Source organism: Hylobates moloch, unplaced genomic scaffold, assembly GCF_009828535.3.
Source record: "Hylobates moloch isolate HMO894 unplaced genomic scaffold, HMol_V3 SCAFFOLD_5, whole genome shotgun sequence".
Lineage (NCBI taxonomy): Eukaryota > Metazoa > Chordata > Mammalia > Primates > Hylobatidae > Hylobates > Hylobates moloch.
This window is the reverse complement of record NW_026652280.1, coordinates 131,792,382-131,808,357: the sequence shown is the minus strand read 5'-3', so window position 1 is coordinate 131,808,357 and position 15,976 is coordinate 131,792,382. Positions and strand designations below refer to the sequence as shown.

At 39.6% G+C, this 15,976-nt stretch overlaps 2 protein-coding genes across 9 annotated transcripts in view; one reads left to right on the top strand and one right to left on the bottom strand.

Moving 5' to 3' along the window:
- Positions 1 to 6,884, top strand: part of SLC44A3 (solute carrier family 44 member 3) — an 80,917-nt gene extending 74,033 nt beyond the window's left edge. For all 6 annotated transcript variants that reach the window (XM_058439848.1, XM_032155311.2, XM_032155310.2 and 3 more), the window contains 3 exons: positions 2,132 to 2,269; positions 3,276 to 3,512; positions 5,795 to 6,884. In XM_058439848.1, coding sequence (XP_058295831.1) covers positions 2,132 to 2,269; positions 3,276 to 3,512; positions 5,795 to 5,899 — 480 coding nt within the window. In that variant the 3' untranslated portion in view covers positions 5,900 to 6,884. The remainder of the gene's footprint in view (positions 1 to 2,131; positions 2,270 to 3,275; positions 3,513 to 5,794) is intronic.
- A 1,365-nt stretch (positions 6,885 to 8,249) lies between these two features.
- The window catches only part of CNN3 (calponin 3), a 30,854-nt gene continuing 23,127 nt past the window's right edge, over positions 8,250 to 15,976 (bottom strand). Inside the window, exons 2-7 of one of the 3 annotated variants that reach the window (XM_032155308.2) lie at positions 14,716 to 14,837; positions 14,434 to 14,500; positions 13,438 to 13,575; positions 12,986 to 13,102; positions 10,669 to 10,815; positions 8,250 to 9,374 (exon numbers count right to left, since the gene is read on the bottom strand). In XM_032155308.2, coding sequence (XP_032011199.1) covers positions 9,033 to 9,374; positions 10,669 to 10,815; positions 12,986 to 13,102; positions 13,438 to 13,575; positions 14,434 to 14,500; positions 14,716 to 14,837 — 933 coding nt within the window. In that variant the 3' untranslated portion in view covers positions 8,250 to 9,032. The remainder of the gene's footprint in view (positions 9,375 to 10,668; positions 10,816 to 12,985; positions 13,103 to 13,437; positions 13,576 to 14,433; positions 14,501 to 14,715; positions 14,838 to 15,976) is intronic. The other 2 variants (XM_058439558.1, XM_032155309.2) reach the window with 2 other exon arrangements.

Below are 15,976 nucleotides of genomic sequence, written 5' to 3'. Positions count from 1 at the left end.
TGATCTGCCCCCACCCCCGGCCTCCCAAAGTGCTGGGATTACAGGCATGAGCCACCGTGCCTGGCCCAGCCTTTTGTCTTTAAGAACCAAACATTCTTCTCTTGCTGGCCTTGAAGAGGGAGTTTGGTAAATTGGGTCAGTTAATTCTGCTCCCTTAACCCGATGCTTGTTAGTGGTCTTCATCTCTTCCACTTACTCTGTTAGGACCTGCACCATAGGAGGCTGATTACTGCAGTAGACTCCACACTGATTTCCTTACGATGTGTTTGAAGGGGTGTACAAAAGGGTTAATTTGTATATCGTGAAATAAAAAACTTTCATCCTTTATCCAAACCAAAAGGAATGACAACAGCGCAAGCAGGTAGTATTCTCATGTATTTTCCCAGGAAAGTTATAAATTCTTGTTGTAATCTGCAGTGCAAGTAGCATTTTTAAAGATTTCAAGAGACATAAATGGTCTTGAAATGCAATAATAAGGGGAAGGTATTTTGGAAAAAATGACCTGAGAAATCATCTCATGTGAACAGAATCACACACACACACACACACACACACACACATTTGTAGTCTTTGATATAGTAATCTTGTTTCTGAGAATTTATGCTTAAGAAATTATCTAAAATCAGGAAATCAAGAGTTCACTGCATAGTTGTTTATAACAGCAAAACATTTGAAACAGTCAACATGTCCCAGCTACACACATGCACGTACACATGCACATATGTACATCCCAGAATATGCGTTAAAAATTAAAATTATAAAAGCCATGTAGTAACATAGAAATGCTTATTATACAAAGAAAAAAGCCAGATATATAATCATGACACCATAACAGTTACACTGTATATTTTTTATTTCTAGCTTTTTTTTTTGAGATGGAGTTTCGCTCTTGTTGCCCAGGCTGGAGTGCAATGGCACGATCTTGGCTCACCGCAAACTCTGCCTCCCGGGTTCAAGCAATTCTCCTGCCTCAGCCTCCTGAGTAGCTGGGATTACAGGCATGCACCACCATGCCTGGCTAATTTTGTATTTTTAGTAGAGATGGGATTACTCCATGTTGCTCAGGCTGGTCTTGAACTTCTGACCTCAGGTGATGCTCCCGCCTCAGCCTCCTAAAATGTTGGGATTACAGGCATGAGCCACAGTGCCTGGCCTATTTCCAGAATTTCTATTCAGTTTGTTTTCTACTCTGCCTCTTCATTTTTCATACTTTTCTGTTTATTCCTTATGGTCACTGTTTCACTATTTTCTTAGTACCTTAAACATATCTCCCTAAATACTTTTTTCCCAGGTTGTTCTCAGGGTAGATTCTGTTTGTTGTGATGTTCATTTCCATGGGTCCTGTATAAAATTTTCCGGTAAGCTCCTTGTCTTCTCCAAGGGTTGTTATCTGTAGGACTCCTCTATTCCCTGGCCTGGGAGGTGGCGATGTTGCTTTGCCTTTGCAAAACCCTAGTAATTTTAACAGTCCCAGGCACATAGTGCATTTCTGTACCACCTTCCTGCAATGGCTGACTGAGGCTGAATTTAGTATGAATCCTGAATTTGTTGATGGAGCTCACTTCCCTAGCAAGGGCCTAATTGCATGCCTGTTGCACCTTTGGGTTCAGCTCTCACAAACCATTAGATCCTGCTTGCTTTCTGGTACCTAAACTTCCTTTCCTGCCCTCAAACTCTGTTGTGCATTAAAAAATAACTTATTGCCAGGCATGGTGGCTCTCGCCTGTAATCCCAGCTACTCAGGAGGCCGAGGTACAAGAATTGCTTGAGCCCAGGAGGCAGAGGTTGCAGTGAGCCAAGATGGCACCACTGCACTCCAGCCTGGGCAACAGTGTGAGACTGTCTCAGAATAAGCAAACAAAACCCTTATGCTTTACTCATCATTTCCACATGTTTGTAGTGGGACATTCATATTAACCATAAGTACCTATTTATCTTTTCTATTTGCTGCAACTATATGAAAATATATATGGATATAATCAGACTGGAAAGGACTTTGAAAATGGTATTTGTTATGGGTAGAGAGAGTAGGTTTATTGTAACTCTAGTTGGCAAACACTCTGTATTAATATATTGCCTTAAAAACAATTATTATAAGAATTATCTTTTAAACAATTCTCTTCTGTTTCAGAATGCATACACTACAACTGCTATTAATGGGACAGATTTCTGTACATCAGCAAAAGATGCATTCAAAATCTTGTCCAAGAAGTCAAGTCACTTTACATCTATTAACTGCTTTGGAGACTTCATAATTTTTCTGGGAAAGGTGAGATATCGTGAGTAAATAAAGGAGCTTGGGATTCTGAAAATTAAGCCATACAACAATTGGTTTGAAAGGGAACTGTATTTCTTGAGTACTTATTCTATAGTGGGTGCTGTGCTTCATTATCTCATTTAATCCTCAGTCCCATGAGGTATCCCTATTTTGCAGAAGAGAAAATGAAGGTTTAATAACCTTTCCAGGGCACTACAATAGGTAGAGCCAGAATTTTAATCCTAGTCTTACTCTCTTACCTGTGATCGGTTCTACCATTCTGATTCCCTCTTTTTCAGGTCTAAAATGAAAATGCTACTAATCTCAGAAAATGAACGTTTGTGGGTTTCTCATTAAGAATATATGGAAAGAGTATTGAAACCTGGACTGGGCACGGTGGCTCACACGTGTAATCCCAGTATTTTGGGATACCGAGGCAGGCAGATCACTTGAGGTCAGGAGCTTGAGATCAGCCTGGCCAACATGGGAAAACCCCATCTCTACTAAAAATACAACAATTAGCTGGATGTGGTGGCAGGCGCCTGTAATCCCAGCTACTCAGGAGGCTGAGGCAGGAGAATCACTTGAACCTGGGAGGCGGAGGTTGCAGTGAGCCGAGATCACGCCACTGTACTCCAGCCTGGGCAACAGAACGAGACTCTGTCTCAAAAGAAAGAGGGATGGTTTCTAAAAAAGTTTTAAAGTGAATAGGCTTATTTTGGTGTTAAGTGAAAAAGCAGAAAAGTTTGTGAGATACTATTACATTTATATAAATACAAAAGCTAGGCACAGATAAAATTACATATAACCTTCCTACTCACCATTAGCTGGGTTTCCTTTTGATACAGCTTTTCATTTTTTCCTCTTTCATTCTGCCAAAATTTCTGACAAGCATTCTTTACAATAGTGCACACACACGTTGCACACATGAACGTGTATTAAACCATTACTTGTAACTGACAAAACCATCTAAGCAACTGATTCATAAAGATTTTCAACAAACTCTTCTTTTGCACAGGTGTTAGTGGTGTGTTTCACTGTTTTTGGAGGACTCATGGCTTTTAACTACGATCGGGCATTCCAGGTGTGGGCAGTCCCTCTGTTATTGGTGGCTTTTTTTGCCTACTTAGTAGCCCATAGTTTTTTATCTGTGTTTGAAACTGTGCTGGATGCACTTTTCCTGTGTTTTGCTGTTGATCTGGAAACAAATGATGGATCGTCAGAAAAGCCCTACTTTATGGATCAAGAATTTCTGGTAAGCAAACATTTCCTTTCCAGTTGCAATCTCCATGCTCGCAATCTCGAAAGTTTTGTAAAGCCGCACACACAAAAGAGGCTCATACCCAGCCTCTCTCTTCTAGAGGGCTCTGAGGCTTCTACTACCCCAGGGCCTGAAAGTTGGATTTGGGCTGAACTCTCCAAGGCTGAACCCACCTCCCTTTCTGAGAACCTTCCCCCTGGAGAAGTGAAGCTGAACAAGAATGCTGATCAGATGCATTCCTAAGTAGCAGCAGCACTTCTTACCCTGGGCAGAAGATGTCCTGAACACAGTAGTTCAGGTCCCTTTGGTGCTCATGGCATGATCTGGCCTTTTGGGTGGTCTAGAAGTTTAACAGTTGATCTTTTTCTAAAGCATTTTTGCATCTCCAAGCATGATGTTCATACCCACTATATTAGGAAGAGCACATTGTGTGCTCTTCTGTGCCAGTATTGACAGATCTGCAATTCTTAGGCCCTTTATTAACACCAGTGTGAGAAAAGCCACGCCCTCAGCAGAGCGCCCATACTGCTTATATCTGGAAATAGCAGGCAGCTGTTTGCAACAGCCTTTGCAACACAGTTGTTGCTTATTTGCCTTATCTTGGGTAGACAGGGATATTTTAACAGCTGAATGATGTCTCATCTCTTTTCCTTGTCTGAGTTATATTTTCATACTTTTATTCTGTTGCCATAAAAATTAGGTGTTAAAGCCCTTTTAGCTTTAAACAGAGCATTTAATGCACTCTTTAGTTCAGCAGGCACTCAATTTTTTAAGTTTGCACTTCTACAGTTTATAATTAATGTATCCTCGTCCTTCTCCATATAAAACATAAACTACAAATTTTACTTTTTTTTTGAGACAGAGTTTTGCTCTTGTTGCCCAGGCTTGAGTGCAATGGTGCAATCTCGACTTACTGCAACCTCTACCTCCTAGGTTCAAGCAATTCTCCTGCCTCAGCCTCCCAAGTAGCTGGGATTACAGGGGTGCACCACCACACCTAATTTTGTATTTTTATAAGAGACGGGGTTTCACCATGTTGGTCAGGCTGCTTTTGAACTCCTGACCTCAGATGATCCATCTGCCTCGGCCTCCCAAAGTGCTGGGATTACAGTTGTGAGCCACCGCACTCAGCCAAAATACAATTTTTACTTTTTACTTGTTTATTGACTTATTTGTGTGTACTCTAAGGAAAGTGCTTATGATGGTGGTATGTAGCTAGCCAGGTCTCCATCCCGATTTACTTTTCCAGTTAAAAATCCACCTTGAAGTCTGGGCACTGTGGCTCATGCCTGCAATCCCAGCACTTTGGGAAGCCGAGGCAGGTGGATCACGTGAGGTCAGGAATTCGAGACCAGCCTGCCCAACATGGTGAAACCCTATCTCTACTAAAAATACAAAAATTATTCAGGCGCAGTGGAAGGCGCCTGTAATCTCAGCTGCTTGGGAGGCTGAGACAGGAGAATCACTTGAACCTGGGAGGTGGAGGTTGCAGTAAGCTGAGATGGCGCCATTGCACTCCAGCCTGGGCGACAGAGGGTGACTCCATCTCCACCCACCCCCCCAAAAAAAAATCCACCTTGAAATTTACCCCTTAAAATAGTTGTTTCAACAGGAAAAACTTTCTTAAGGATCCAGTTATCTGAAATTTAAGGCCAAGAACTTGTAAATGGCTATCATTGGGACTCAGAAATTAATACTCCAGAATACGGCACTTTGACATGCTGAACTGAAGAAGCCTCAAGGTCTCTCTGACCTTCTCCCAAAGCACAGGATGACGCCATCATCTGAATGAAATCCCCTTATCTGCCTAAAGTCCAGACCCACCAAAGAAAAAAACCACCTCTGGCCCCTTTCCTGAGTTTTCCATTAACTGGACTTATATAGCAGAAACAAAGACTAAATTCGGTCAACACACCTGGACAGACTTTTGTCACAAACCACTGTCTGCTCTGCGGGCCCAACAGACTTTGTTCCTGGCCATTAAGTGTTCTTCAAGCTCATTAAACTCCCCTAAAAGTAATTTACCACCCCCATAAAATCATCCACACTTCCCCATCTCCCTTTCCCCAAAACAGAACTATCTGTACCCCATTTAGACAATCACTGTGATTCTCCCCTGTGCTTTCTAATTTATATGCCATTCCTCCTGTTAATCTGCCTTTTGTAAGTTAATTCTTCAGCAAACCGTCAGAGGGCAAAGAAGTTTTCCCTCGGCCCCTACATTATCAACAGTGCAGACACATAATACTATTCTAACTTGTTTTTTTGTTTTTCAGAGTTTCGTAAAAAGGAGCAACAAATTAAACAATGCAAGGGCACAGCAGGACAAGCACTCATTAAGGAATGAGGAGGGAACAGAACTCCAGGCCATTGTGAGATAGATACCCATGTAGGTATTTGTACCTAGAAAACATTTCCTGCTAAGAGCCATTTGCAGAATAGAAGACGAGACCACTAGAGAAAAGTTAGTGGCATTTTTTTTTTAAAGGCCTAATAAACCCTATTCTTCCTCATTGTCTTTGTCAGTATTGTTTGACCAAGTAACAATACTGGAACTATATTAGTTTACCTTTTTTTGTACAAATTAGGACAGAAAAACTCTTCTAGAACCATGTTTATATGCATCAACTTAAAAAGTACACTATATAAGAACTGAGGTAACTTTGTAAGTGCACAACTAATAAACCTTTTTAAGGTAAGGATTTTGTTAGCAGAAATCTCTGGAATTTTTTTTTTTTTTTAAAAGAGACAGCGTCTCACTATGTTCCCAAGATTGGAGTACAGTGGCTATGCACAGGTGCCATGCACAGGTGCCATCATAGCTCACTGCGGCTTCCAACTCTTAGGCTCAAGTGATCCTCCTGCCTCAGCCTCCCAAGCAGCTGGGACTACAGGCATGCCACCATGCCCAGCTTGGAACGTTGCTCTTATACAGAGTAGGATACTTCCCTACTCATCCAATCCTGGAAATATGCTACATGGATTAATTTTTCAGAGTACAATTCTTAGATTTGGTGACAATAAAAGCCGAAACTGTATACTCTAACATGAACTACCACCTGAACTGGGCATGTACAGGAGAGGCAGGAGTGTAACCACTGATTTAGTCTGTGCACATGCTCTTCCTTTTTTTCTGAATATTCTTCCTCCTCTTTGCTAATGGCAAACTCCTACTTATTCTTCAAAACCCAGCTCTGATAGCATCATGCTTCTGCAATGCCTCTAAGCAGCATTACTTGCCCTCTCTTCTGTCCTTTTCCTCCATGCTCTTCTCTGATATAACTGTGAATCCACTTTCTTTTTGTCATGTCTCTGCACCAGATCACATTCCATGATGGCACACACAATTTATCTAAACTCCTGATATACAAGCACTCTTAGAGCAGACATTCTGGAAGAAGTGGTTTTCTTTTTTTTTTTTTTTTTTTTTTTTTGAGACGGAGTCTCGCTCTGTCACCCAGGCTGGAGTGCAGTGGCTCAATCTCGGCTCACTGCAAGCTCCGCCTCCCGGGTTCACACCATTCTCCTCCCTCAGCCTCTCCGAGTAGCTGGGACTACAGGCGCCCGCCACCACGCCCGGCTAATTTTTTGTATTTTTAGTAGAGACGGGGTTTCACCGTGGTGTCGATCTCCTGACCTCGTGATCCGCCCGCCTCGGCCTCCCAAAGTGCTGGGATTACAAGCGTGAGCCACCGTGCCCGGCCTAGAAGTGGTTTTCAACCACAGCCCCACCTGAGAAATTACCTGGAGACAGATTTTTAAAAATACTTCTGCCTGGACCTCAGAGATTTATGTAGATGGAAGTGAGGGGAAGAGCTTTTTGTTTTTAAAACCCTAACCAAATAGAAACACTTTAACATGTTGATTGGCAGCCTCATGAGAATCAATCTGACTTAAATGGCAGGGCAGGTAGTGTGATATAAGGCTTCCCTTCCCTAAACTTTGAGGAGTCAAAGATGACAAGGACAGCCTGAGAACTCAGGTCTACTTTAAATGCAATGACTTTTTTCTTAAATGCCACCATTGAATTAGGTTGACTCTAAGTTTCCTTTACAAGCAGTTTCCCAGAAGCATTAAACCTAGTCATTGTGGAATGACGAGCAAATAGGCTTCACTTTTGTGGGCTCGTCAAACCATGTGTATATACTCATCTCTCAGCAAAAAACAGACGGTTTTCACCCCCAAACCTAATAGAGCCAATCCTATTAGAAGACATGGCTTGGCTGAGACAATGTCGGAAAGTGTGAGTTACTTTCTTTTAGTGACTGCATTTTTGTCACTATGACACCTAGCTATTGTTTGTCCTTCCCTCTGTCAGGACTGAAGGTTTATGTTTCACTATAAACCCTAGCTTATTATCAAGCAGCACATCCTGTGGCTGACCTAGCATGTTTCTTATTCATGTTTACCCTAAGATAGGAAAATTCCCCACCGCTCCTGTCAATATTCCTAAAGATTTTAAGATTATTCCAAGTTGAATTTAAGACGAATCTGGGCCAGGCAAGTCACAGTGAAATAAGCAAGGGTCAGAAAATGATTTAAATCCTGTCATTTACTATGTATAATGGTTTCCTAAGCCTCAATCTCCTTAAGCATAGAGTGCAGTGTTGTGTGGAGTAAATAAAATGTTAATGCACTTTGTAACAGTACCTAGGAAAAAGGTACTTACTTAAAAACAAATCTGACCCTACCGATCTAGAAGCTAGCCAGAAAATAATCAGCCTGTGGTTCATATGAATGTTCAAAAAAAATATTTATTTATAAAAAATACAATGGGATAAGTTTATGCTGAGAAATGCAGCAATAAATACAGTTGAAGAAAACAGAGCAACTCTACATTGATACATTGGCACAAACAGGAAGAGCAAATGCATCACCCAGGCCTAAATGTCCACAGGCCACTTTTGTACATGCTCCTTTAGAAACACCACTCTGAAAAGATCTTGTCCGCTAGGTAAGAAAATGAGTACACATATCATCACAAATGCACACTGATCGGGACTTTATTTAAAAATTAGCAAACAATACTGTAGAAACATTGATATGTAAATTTCTAAAATGCTGCATCTTCTTCAATTTAGTTGGCAAAGACCACATTTAGCAATAAGCATGAGTTTAGTCTTCCATGTAGAAACCAGATACACTAAACTGTAAAAAAAAAAAAAAAGTTTCCTATTGTTTGAAAATACCAGTTTAATATAAGATTGTAAAAATGCATAGATTTTTGCATAAAAGAACTGGCTGTACAAGAGTACTCCCCTTTCACAGTATTCCTTTTTACTTCATATGCGAGTTATTGATTATGCTGTAGGATTTAACTATTACAGCACTAAAAGGCAACTATTGAGGGAAGAGGCAGAAAAAGGAAAAAGGAATGTATGTAAGGCAATTTTTCTTAAAAGTACAATAAGCTTAATAGTGTTTTAGGAAGACAAGATAAAAATTACTCAAGGCTAGCTTGGTTCTCACTGAATAAAAACGATGGACTAAATACTGAGCTCCTTCTGTGTGGATCTAATAATCAATGCCTTGGTCGCTATATTGGTAATCTCTGGGGTAGTCATCCTGGTACTCGCCATGATACTCATCGGGGTATTCTGCCTGATAATCACTATCACTGATTTCCGAACCATTTGTTCCTGTTCCTTGGCTTCCGTTGTGAATGACAGGTTCTGTAGGAGCAGCACAGTATTTGGGATCATATACTTGCCGCCCAAGCCCATACACACTCATTCCTTTCTGGGAAGCAACTTTGTTGGTACCCATCTGTAGGGAAATTGTCGAGTTGTCCACCGGCTGTAATGTTAGCTTCTGATCATAGATGTCTCTTCTGGTACCTGGTGCTAACATCCCTGCCTGGTATTAGAACATAGTATAAAAGTTAAAACAGCAGCTAGAATCTATTCTTGTGAATAATTTATAAATTTTAGAATTCACATTGAATATGAACAGTAATACATGAACTTTCATTTGGTTCAGGGGTAAAGCTAGCTTAACCAAAATATCCTGATACCAAATCACTTCCATGAAGCAATATTCATTGGCTTTTGAGCTAGGTGAGACCTTTCTTCAAAATCCTTGCTCTGCTATAAAATTACTGTGTGGCCTCAAACAAGTAAATTTAGCTTTCGGTTTCTCAAACTGCAAAATGGAGACATTACTACCTACTCTGGATTTAAGAGAGGATGAGACATAAAGAATGTGAAATCATAATGCTTCCACACCAGAAAGTTCCATGTGAATGCCCATGGGGACCACATACATTATCTGGGTTACCAATTTCAAAAGTTTATACTATATTCAGCAAAAACTAAGTTGAGCAGATCTTAAGGACTTGAGTCTTTTCAAAAGGCTGAGATACAGAAGAGCCAGCCACTTCACAGCCACTCCCCTCTTTTTCAGAGTGTAGTAACTCATACTTCATCTCTCTACTTACATCAGGCACACACTTCCAGGTTTAGAGTAGGTAGAAAAGTAAACCTGAGTGGCAGCTATGAGAGACATAATGCCACACCCGGCAGGATGTGTTCCATAAGGGCAAAGTTTGATAAATCTCCCTTGGACTCGCTAAGAAAATGTTTTTCAAACCCTATCCCAGCTGTTGTTGGATGTGAGACCTGTCTGTTCTCAAATGGTTGTTGGAACTTCCTTCTGAGGTGCTAGTGATCTATTTTTAACAAGGAAATATTTCTATCTTGGATGTGGTATACTGGTATTTTCACCATGTTGCATTTCCATTTCCTTATATTGACACATCTAATAGGAATGCTAGTTAAATCCTTCTTAGTGGAACACCAGATAATTTTACCTATTAATTAAGGGCTCCTTAAAAAAAAAAAAAAAAGTCAGCCTTTAAATGAGCAATATTTTACTTGGATTTTGGAGCAAGAACACTGTAATAAACATATCTTTTTTTCTGCTGGCTAGGTAGAAAGGCCAGCTGTTCTAACTGCCAACAAAAACCACGAGACACATCATGCTTTTGCTGCTATCGAAAAGGTCTTTTGATTATTTTGCTTTCCCAGCAAAGTCCACATTGCTGAAGGAATATACTCTAAATAAACTATACAAAAAATACCTGCTTTAAACTTCTGGTTAATAAGAATAAGGTAAGTGTACTCTTGTACAAGTATAAAAAGGTATTGCTTACCTGGCTGGCTCCTTTATTAGTGCCCATCTGCAGACTAATTGTGGTCTGGTCAAAAGGTTTGTCAGTTTGCATTTTGGGATCATAAAGATGCCTCCTAGTCCCATAAGCTGTCATACCTGCCTGGCTGGCACATTTGTTGGTTCCCATCTTTTAAGTTAAAAATAAAATTGCACAAATTATCAGATGTCAACAATATACACAACACAAACAAAACTTTCCATGCTACTAAAAAGACAGAAGGGGCACAACCAACAAGTTACTGAGCTGAGGCTCCAGCCAACTGTTCTATGTGTTTACAAACAAATTTCAAGTGCTAACTTTAAAAAGAACATTTTAAAGAAAGTCACTATAGATAAAACCTCATACATAACAGAATTAAACACACTTTAACAGGTGGACTGACACACCAAAAGTCATTACAGTGGCAGAATAATTTCCTCTGCTACTCTTTCCCCAGATAACCAAATTAAGAGGTACCAGCTTCGGTTATTTAAACAGAAGCAATCCTAGGCCAAGCAATATGCTGTTCTACTCCAGGAATGTTTTACATAAAATGTGAAAGCAAATGCCAAGTGTTTGTTTTCTCTGGGAGCTTAACAAGGGCTGCTTTAAGTTTCAAAATCACCAACATTTTCACCAGAAAGGAACCACATTTTATTTCTGTAACTCCCATGTCCTTGGACAGAGCTGGAGAAAGGTGGAATGAGGAATTTGAACTCAGCAAAGTTCAGGGAAACAATAATTAATTTTTCTTCCCCACTGAGAACAGTATGGCTTCAGGACCAACCATTACACCCTGTTCCACTGGTTAGGGACACTTTTCTCACGTTGGATCTTTTTTCTTTAAAAATAACATTAAAGAAAATCTTTATTACTAAATACAAAATCTGTTCATTGAAGAAAATTCAGAAAACACATATAAGCAAAAAGGAGGGGGGAAAAATCATTGTGATACCACCATCCATTCACTGTCAACATTTGTGAATATCCTTTTAGCTTTTTAACCTATGTGTCTATGTATATATCTACAGATGCACATATATACAAATACATACAAAAACATGTATGTGCATTTTTAATTTTAAAAATCCATACTGACCACAGTATTTGATGATCTGATTTTCCCCCCATAACCTATCTTTTTAAACTCTAGTGTATAATGTTACATTACACTTTGCTTTTATGGAGTTGTAATTCAACCAGCTTTGACTATTGTTCTGAAATTTAGGTTTCCAGTTTCTCACCACCAATACAATTTTGTACTGTGTAAAAATAAATCTAACTTGCATAGACTCAAGTCAAGAAAGGGGCACTGTATCAAGCAGGTACAGTGGCTTTTGGAGAGTAAAGCCAACAGCATTTAGGGAATTAGCAATGACGTTTCCATGACCAATGAAGAGAACAATGAAGAGAAGGAAAACATCTGAACTACGTATTTCAGAAGAATTTAAACTCACAAATTCTAACAGGGCTTGGCTGCTATATCATGATTTGGTACTGTAAATAGGTTGTGTAAAATTGCCTCATTTGGTCAATAACATTAAGGAATTTATAAAGTACATTTCTGGCTGGGTGTGGTAGCTCATGCCTGTAATCTCAGCACTTCAGGAGGCCAAGGCAGGAGGATTGCTTGAGCTCCAGAGTTTGAGACTATCCTGGGCAACAAAGTGAGATCCCATCTATATATAAAAGATAAAGCAGCCCAGGTGCGGTGGTTCACGCCTGTAATCCTAGCACTTTGGGAGGCCGAGGTGGGCAGATCACCTGAGGTCAGGAGTTCAAGACCAGCCTGGCCAACATGGTGAAATGCTATCTCTACTAAAAATACAAAACTTAGCTGAGCATGGTGGCTCATTCCCATAATCCCAGCTACTTGGGAGGCTGAGGCAGGAGAATTGCTTGAACCCAGGAGACAGAGGTTGCAGTGAGCCGAGATCCCACCACTGCACTCCAGCCTGGGCAAAAGAGGGAGACTCTGTCTCAAAACAAAACAAAAAAAAGATAAAATAAAAAATTTAAAAGTGTATTTTTCTTTAAAAAAAAAAAAAAAAACAGACAATAAGATTCAATTAAAAATTTTCATTTCCTGCAGAAATAATTGTCAAGTCAGGTGGCATACCTGAGGTTTCCTCTAAAAATTATCATTGTCTTATGGGCTTTATAAATAGATATAAATTGTATAAACTACACCCCCCCACCCCACCCCCGCCCAGTACTATAGTACTTCTATCTATTCTTAGGAGAGACTTAATATTTTGCATGGTGAGAATTAATCATATTGAGTAAGTAATTGAATAAACAACACCACATTACTTACCTGCAGACCAATTACACTTTGGCCAGCTTTTAATTTTCCTTCATCAAAACGTCTTGTTTGTTTTTCTGCATACTTAACTCCAATGTCAATGGTTGTATGGAATCCTTTTGTTTTAGCCTAGACAGAAACATGCACACTAACTGAAAAGGCCAACAGACTTTCACAGAAGGAACAACAAAGAAATGGTATGTTCATAGACAAAGGGGCCCAAACTAGAGATAAAAAATATTTAAGGCTGTTCAGTAATATACTGCATCATTTGAAATGTGAGTGTTCTAAGTAAGCTATTTAGTACGATGCAGCTGATGTCAGCAGCCTTTCCACAAAGCTACTAATTACAGAAGAGACAGGCCCCGCCCCACCTGGTCTGAACCCCCATGAAAGAGCAATGATGCAATTCATCACCAATGTGGTGGGAATCTGTGAACCAGCCATTAAAGACATGTACGTACCAGACCTGCTAGAGCCACCAGAGTAGTCTGAACCTGGGTCATGTTTCCATTCTCAAAAAGATCATTTGCTTCAAATATGTCATGTGGCTTCATACCATAAGCCTGAATAGCTTTAATAAAGTTGCCAATATTCTCCAACTATAAAGAAGAAGAGTTTTATAATTTCTGGAGCTAAATATTGACATTCATAATTTCTAAGAATTCTAAGTCTTCATAACTAGTTATAAGATGCCACCCAGAAAGCTGTCTGACAAGGATTCAACCAAATACATACTAAGCATGGCTCTCTCTGGTACAGGAAAGAGCAAGAAGAGTTTGTGTCTCTCACTGTGGGTCACATCATGGTCTTAATATTTTTAAGCAGTTACGTGTTTTCAGTTTTTATGGGCAAGATCTTCCTTATATATTTTAAAAGGATTCTGTATCAGAGCTGTCCAGGCCTGGAATTTTATTTGTCAAAAGGTATATAATTACTCATACTAATAAATAATTCATTATGTGTTATTTTAATTTCAGAATAAATTTGTGGTTACTAAATACTCATTCTCTCATATCTCAAAACACATGTTCAAGACCAGTAAGTATCCCATTTTCCTTACTCATACACATTCATGAACTAAGGTTATGTGTGATACAGTGTTCTGCAGTCCACTGTTAGTTATGTGGAATGCCTTGTTTTTTCCCTTATCCTTAAGGTCTGGGTTGCATTTCTCTGTGTAAGCTGTGTCAAGTCCTTTCTGAATGTACACAGACTAAATATAGGAAAAATTCTAAGCTAAACGTAGTAATTACAGAACTAGTTCAATAAGTAATTACAGAACCATTACAAAAGGGCAAAAAATTAAATATGCACAAATTTCTGCTATAATGTCTATGTAAAAACTGTAATCAAAAAGTTAAAAGAAAACACAAAACCAAAAAACCAAACCTGAAATCAAGTTTTCACTACATAAAATGCAACCAACTAGAACCAGAGGTGGTTGGTTTGGCTGTTACCTGAGGCCAGTTCAGTGAGGACTCGTTGACCTTCTTCACTGAGCCTGGCTGTAGCTTGTTTATAAGTCTGAAAAGAAAAATATGAGGGACATCTTATTTACTAGTCACACGAAAACTAGGATTGAAATATCAAGTTGCTCCCTTTAGCATCAGTAAGGGAAAGCATTAAATATATCTGTAGAATATCAAGGTCTGACACCGTGGGCTGAGAAGGAGAGTAAGAGAGAAGGCCGTGGAAAGAACTGGAAGAGCAGAAACAGACTGTGGAGGGCTGTAACTCACTCGCAAAGGATGATGCCATCCTTTAAGCCCAGCTGGAAGTTGGTGCCAATGCTCATGCCTGTCACCTCTTCTATCCAATTGCGAAGATCTTCTTCTGCCTGATGATCATACTTGGAAGCAATCTGAAATATAAGTTAACTCACTTTAGAAGAATTTCACGAAAGCACCAGTAACTGCCGACTCACAACGTGCTCTGCTTTCACGATCCCTTAAGACCACAGCTGTGAAGTGCAGTAAATGACTCTCAATAGAGCTCACTGGCAAACTTAACCGTTACAACTTCAGTAACTAATAACAAATTTTTGGTGAAGACAGTGTCATACAAAATTTTGAACAGCACATGGAGAGGCTGGGACTGACAAGGAGAGAACATCCATCAAGAGACATCAGATTTCATGATCCACAGGAAGTGACACGGATTTAATGGTATGTTACAATATGGCACTCAAACTTTAAGGTTTAAGTCATTAATCACCCTATTCCAAAAAAAGATGGGGAAAGGATTCTGACGCATGCAGTTATTTTACAGAGTATCTCACCTGGCCAATACATAATATTCCAACAGTTTTGTTGACTGGGAAGTTCTGGTATTTGCCTTCTATTCAGCCAAATACACACTACATACTAAACACACACACACAAACACTTTCCTCGTACTAATTACTGTACAATATTTAAATTCTGTTTATGTAGTCTCTATCCTATTAGACTTCTTACAGGAAGGAAAAGCATCTAGTTCATTCAGAATCTTAGTACTTAGAATTGAACCTGACACCCAAACATCTGATAAAACTAAAAGAAAGTTTAACTTTTTACTTGCATAATTCAAAAATAAAGGCCAACTTACCAACACAAATGCTATGCTATTATACATGGTAAAACTACTAAACATAAGTTTTGAAAAATCCCTTTTTAATAAGACCACAGACCTCAATTTAAAATAATTAAAAAAAAATTTTAAACAAAATATTGTGAAAAAAAATCACATGCCCAAGTTCTTAAGCTATCCCTTGTCCTGGAGTCCCCTTAAAGGGGCTGGTCAATCAGGGTTATGGAGAACACAGCTGAGGCAGGCACAGTGGCTCACACCTGTAATCTCGGCACTTTGAGACTGGGCTGGGTCGATCTCTTGAGCTCAGGAGTTCGAGACTAGCCTGCACAATGTTGAGAGACCTTGTCTCTACTAAAAATAAAAAATTCACCTGGGCTTGATGGTGCATGCCTGTCATTCCAGTGACTTGGAAGGCTGAGGTAGGAAGAT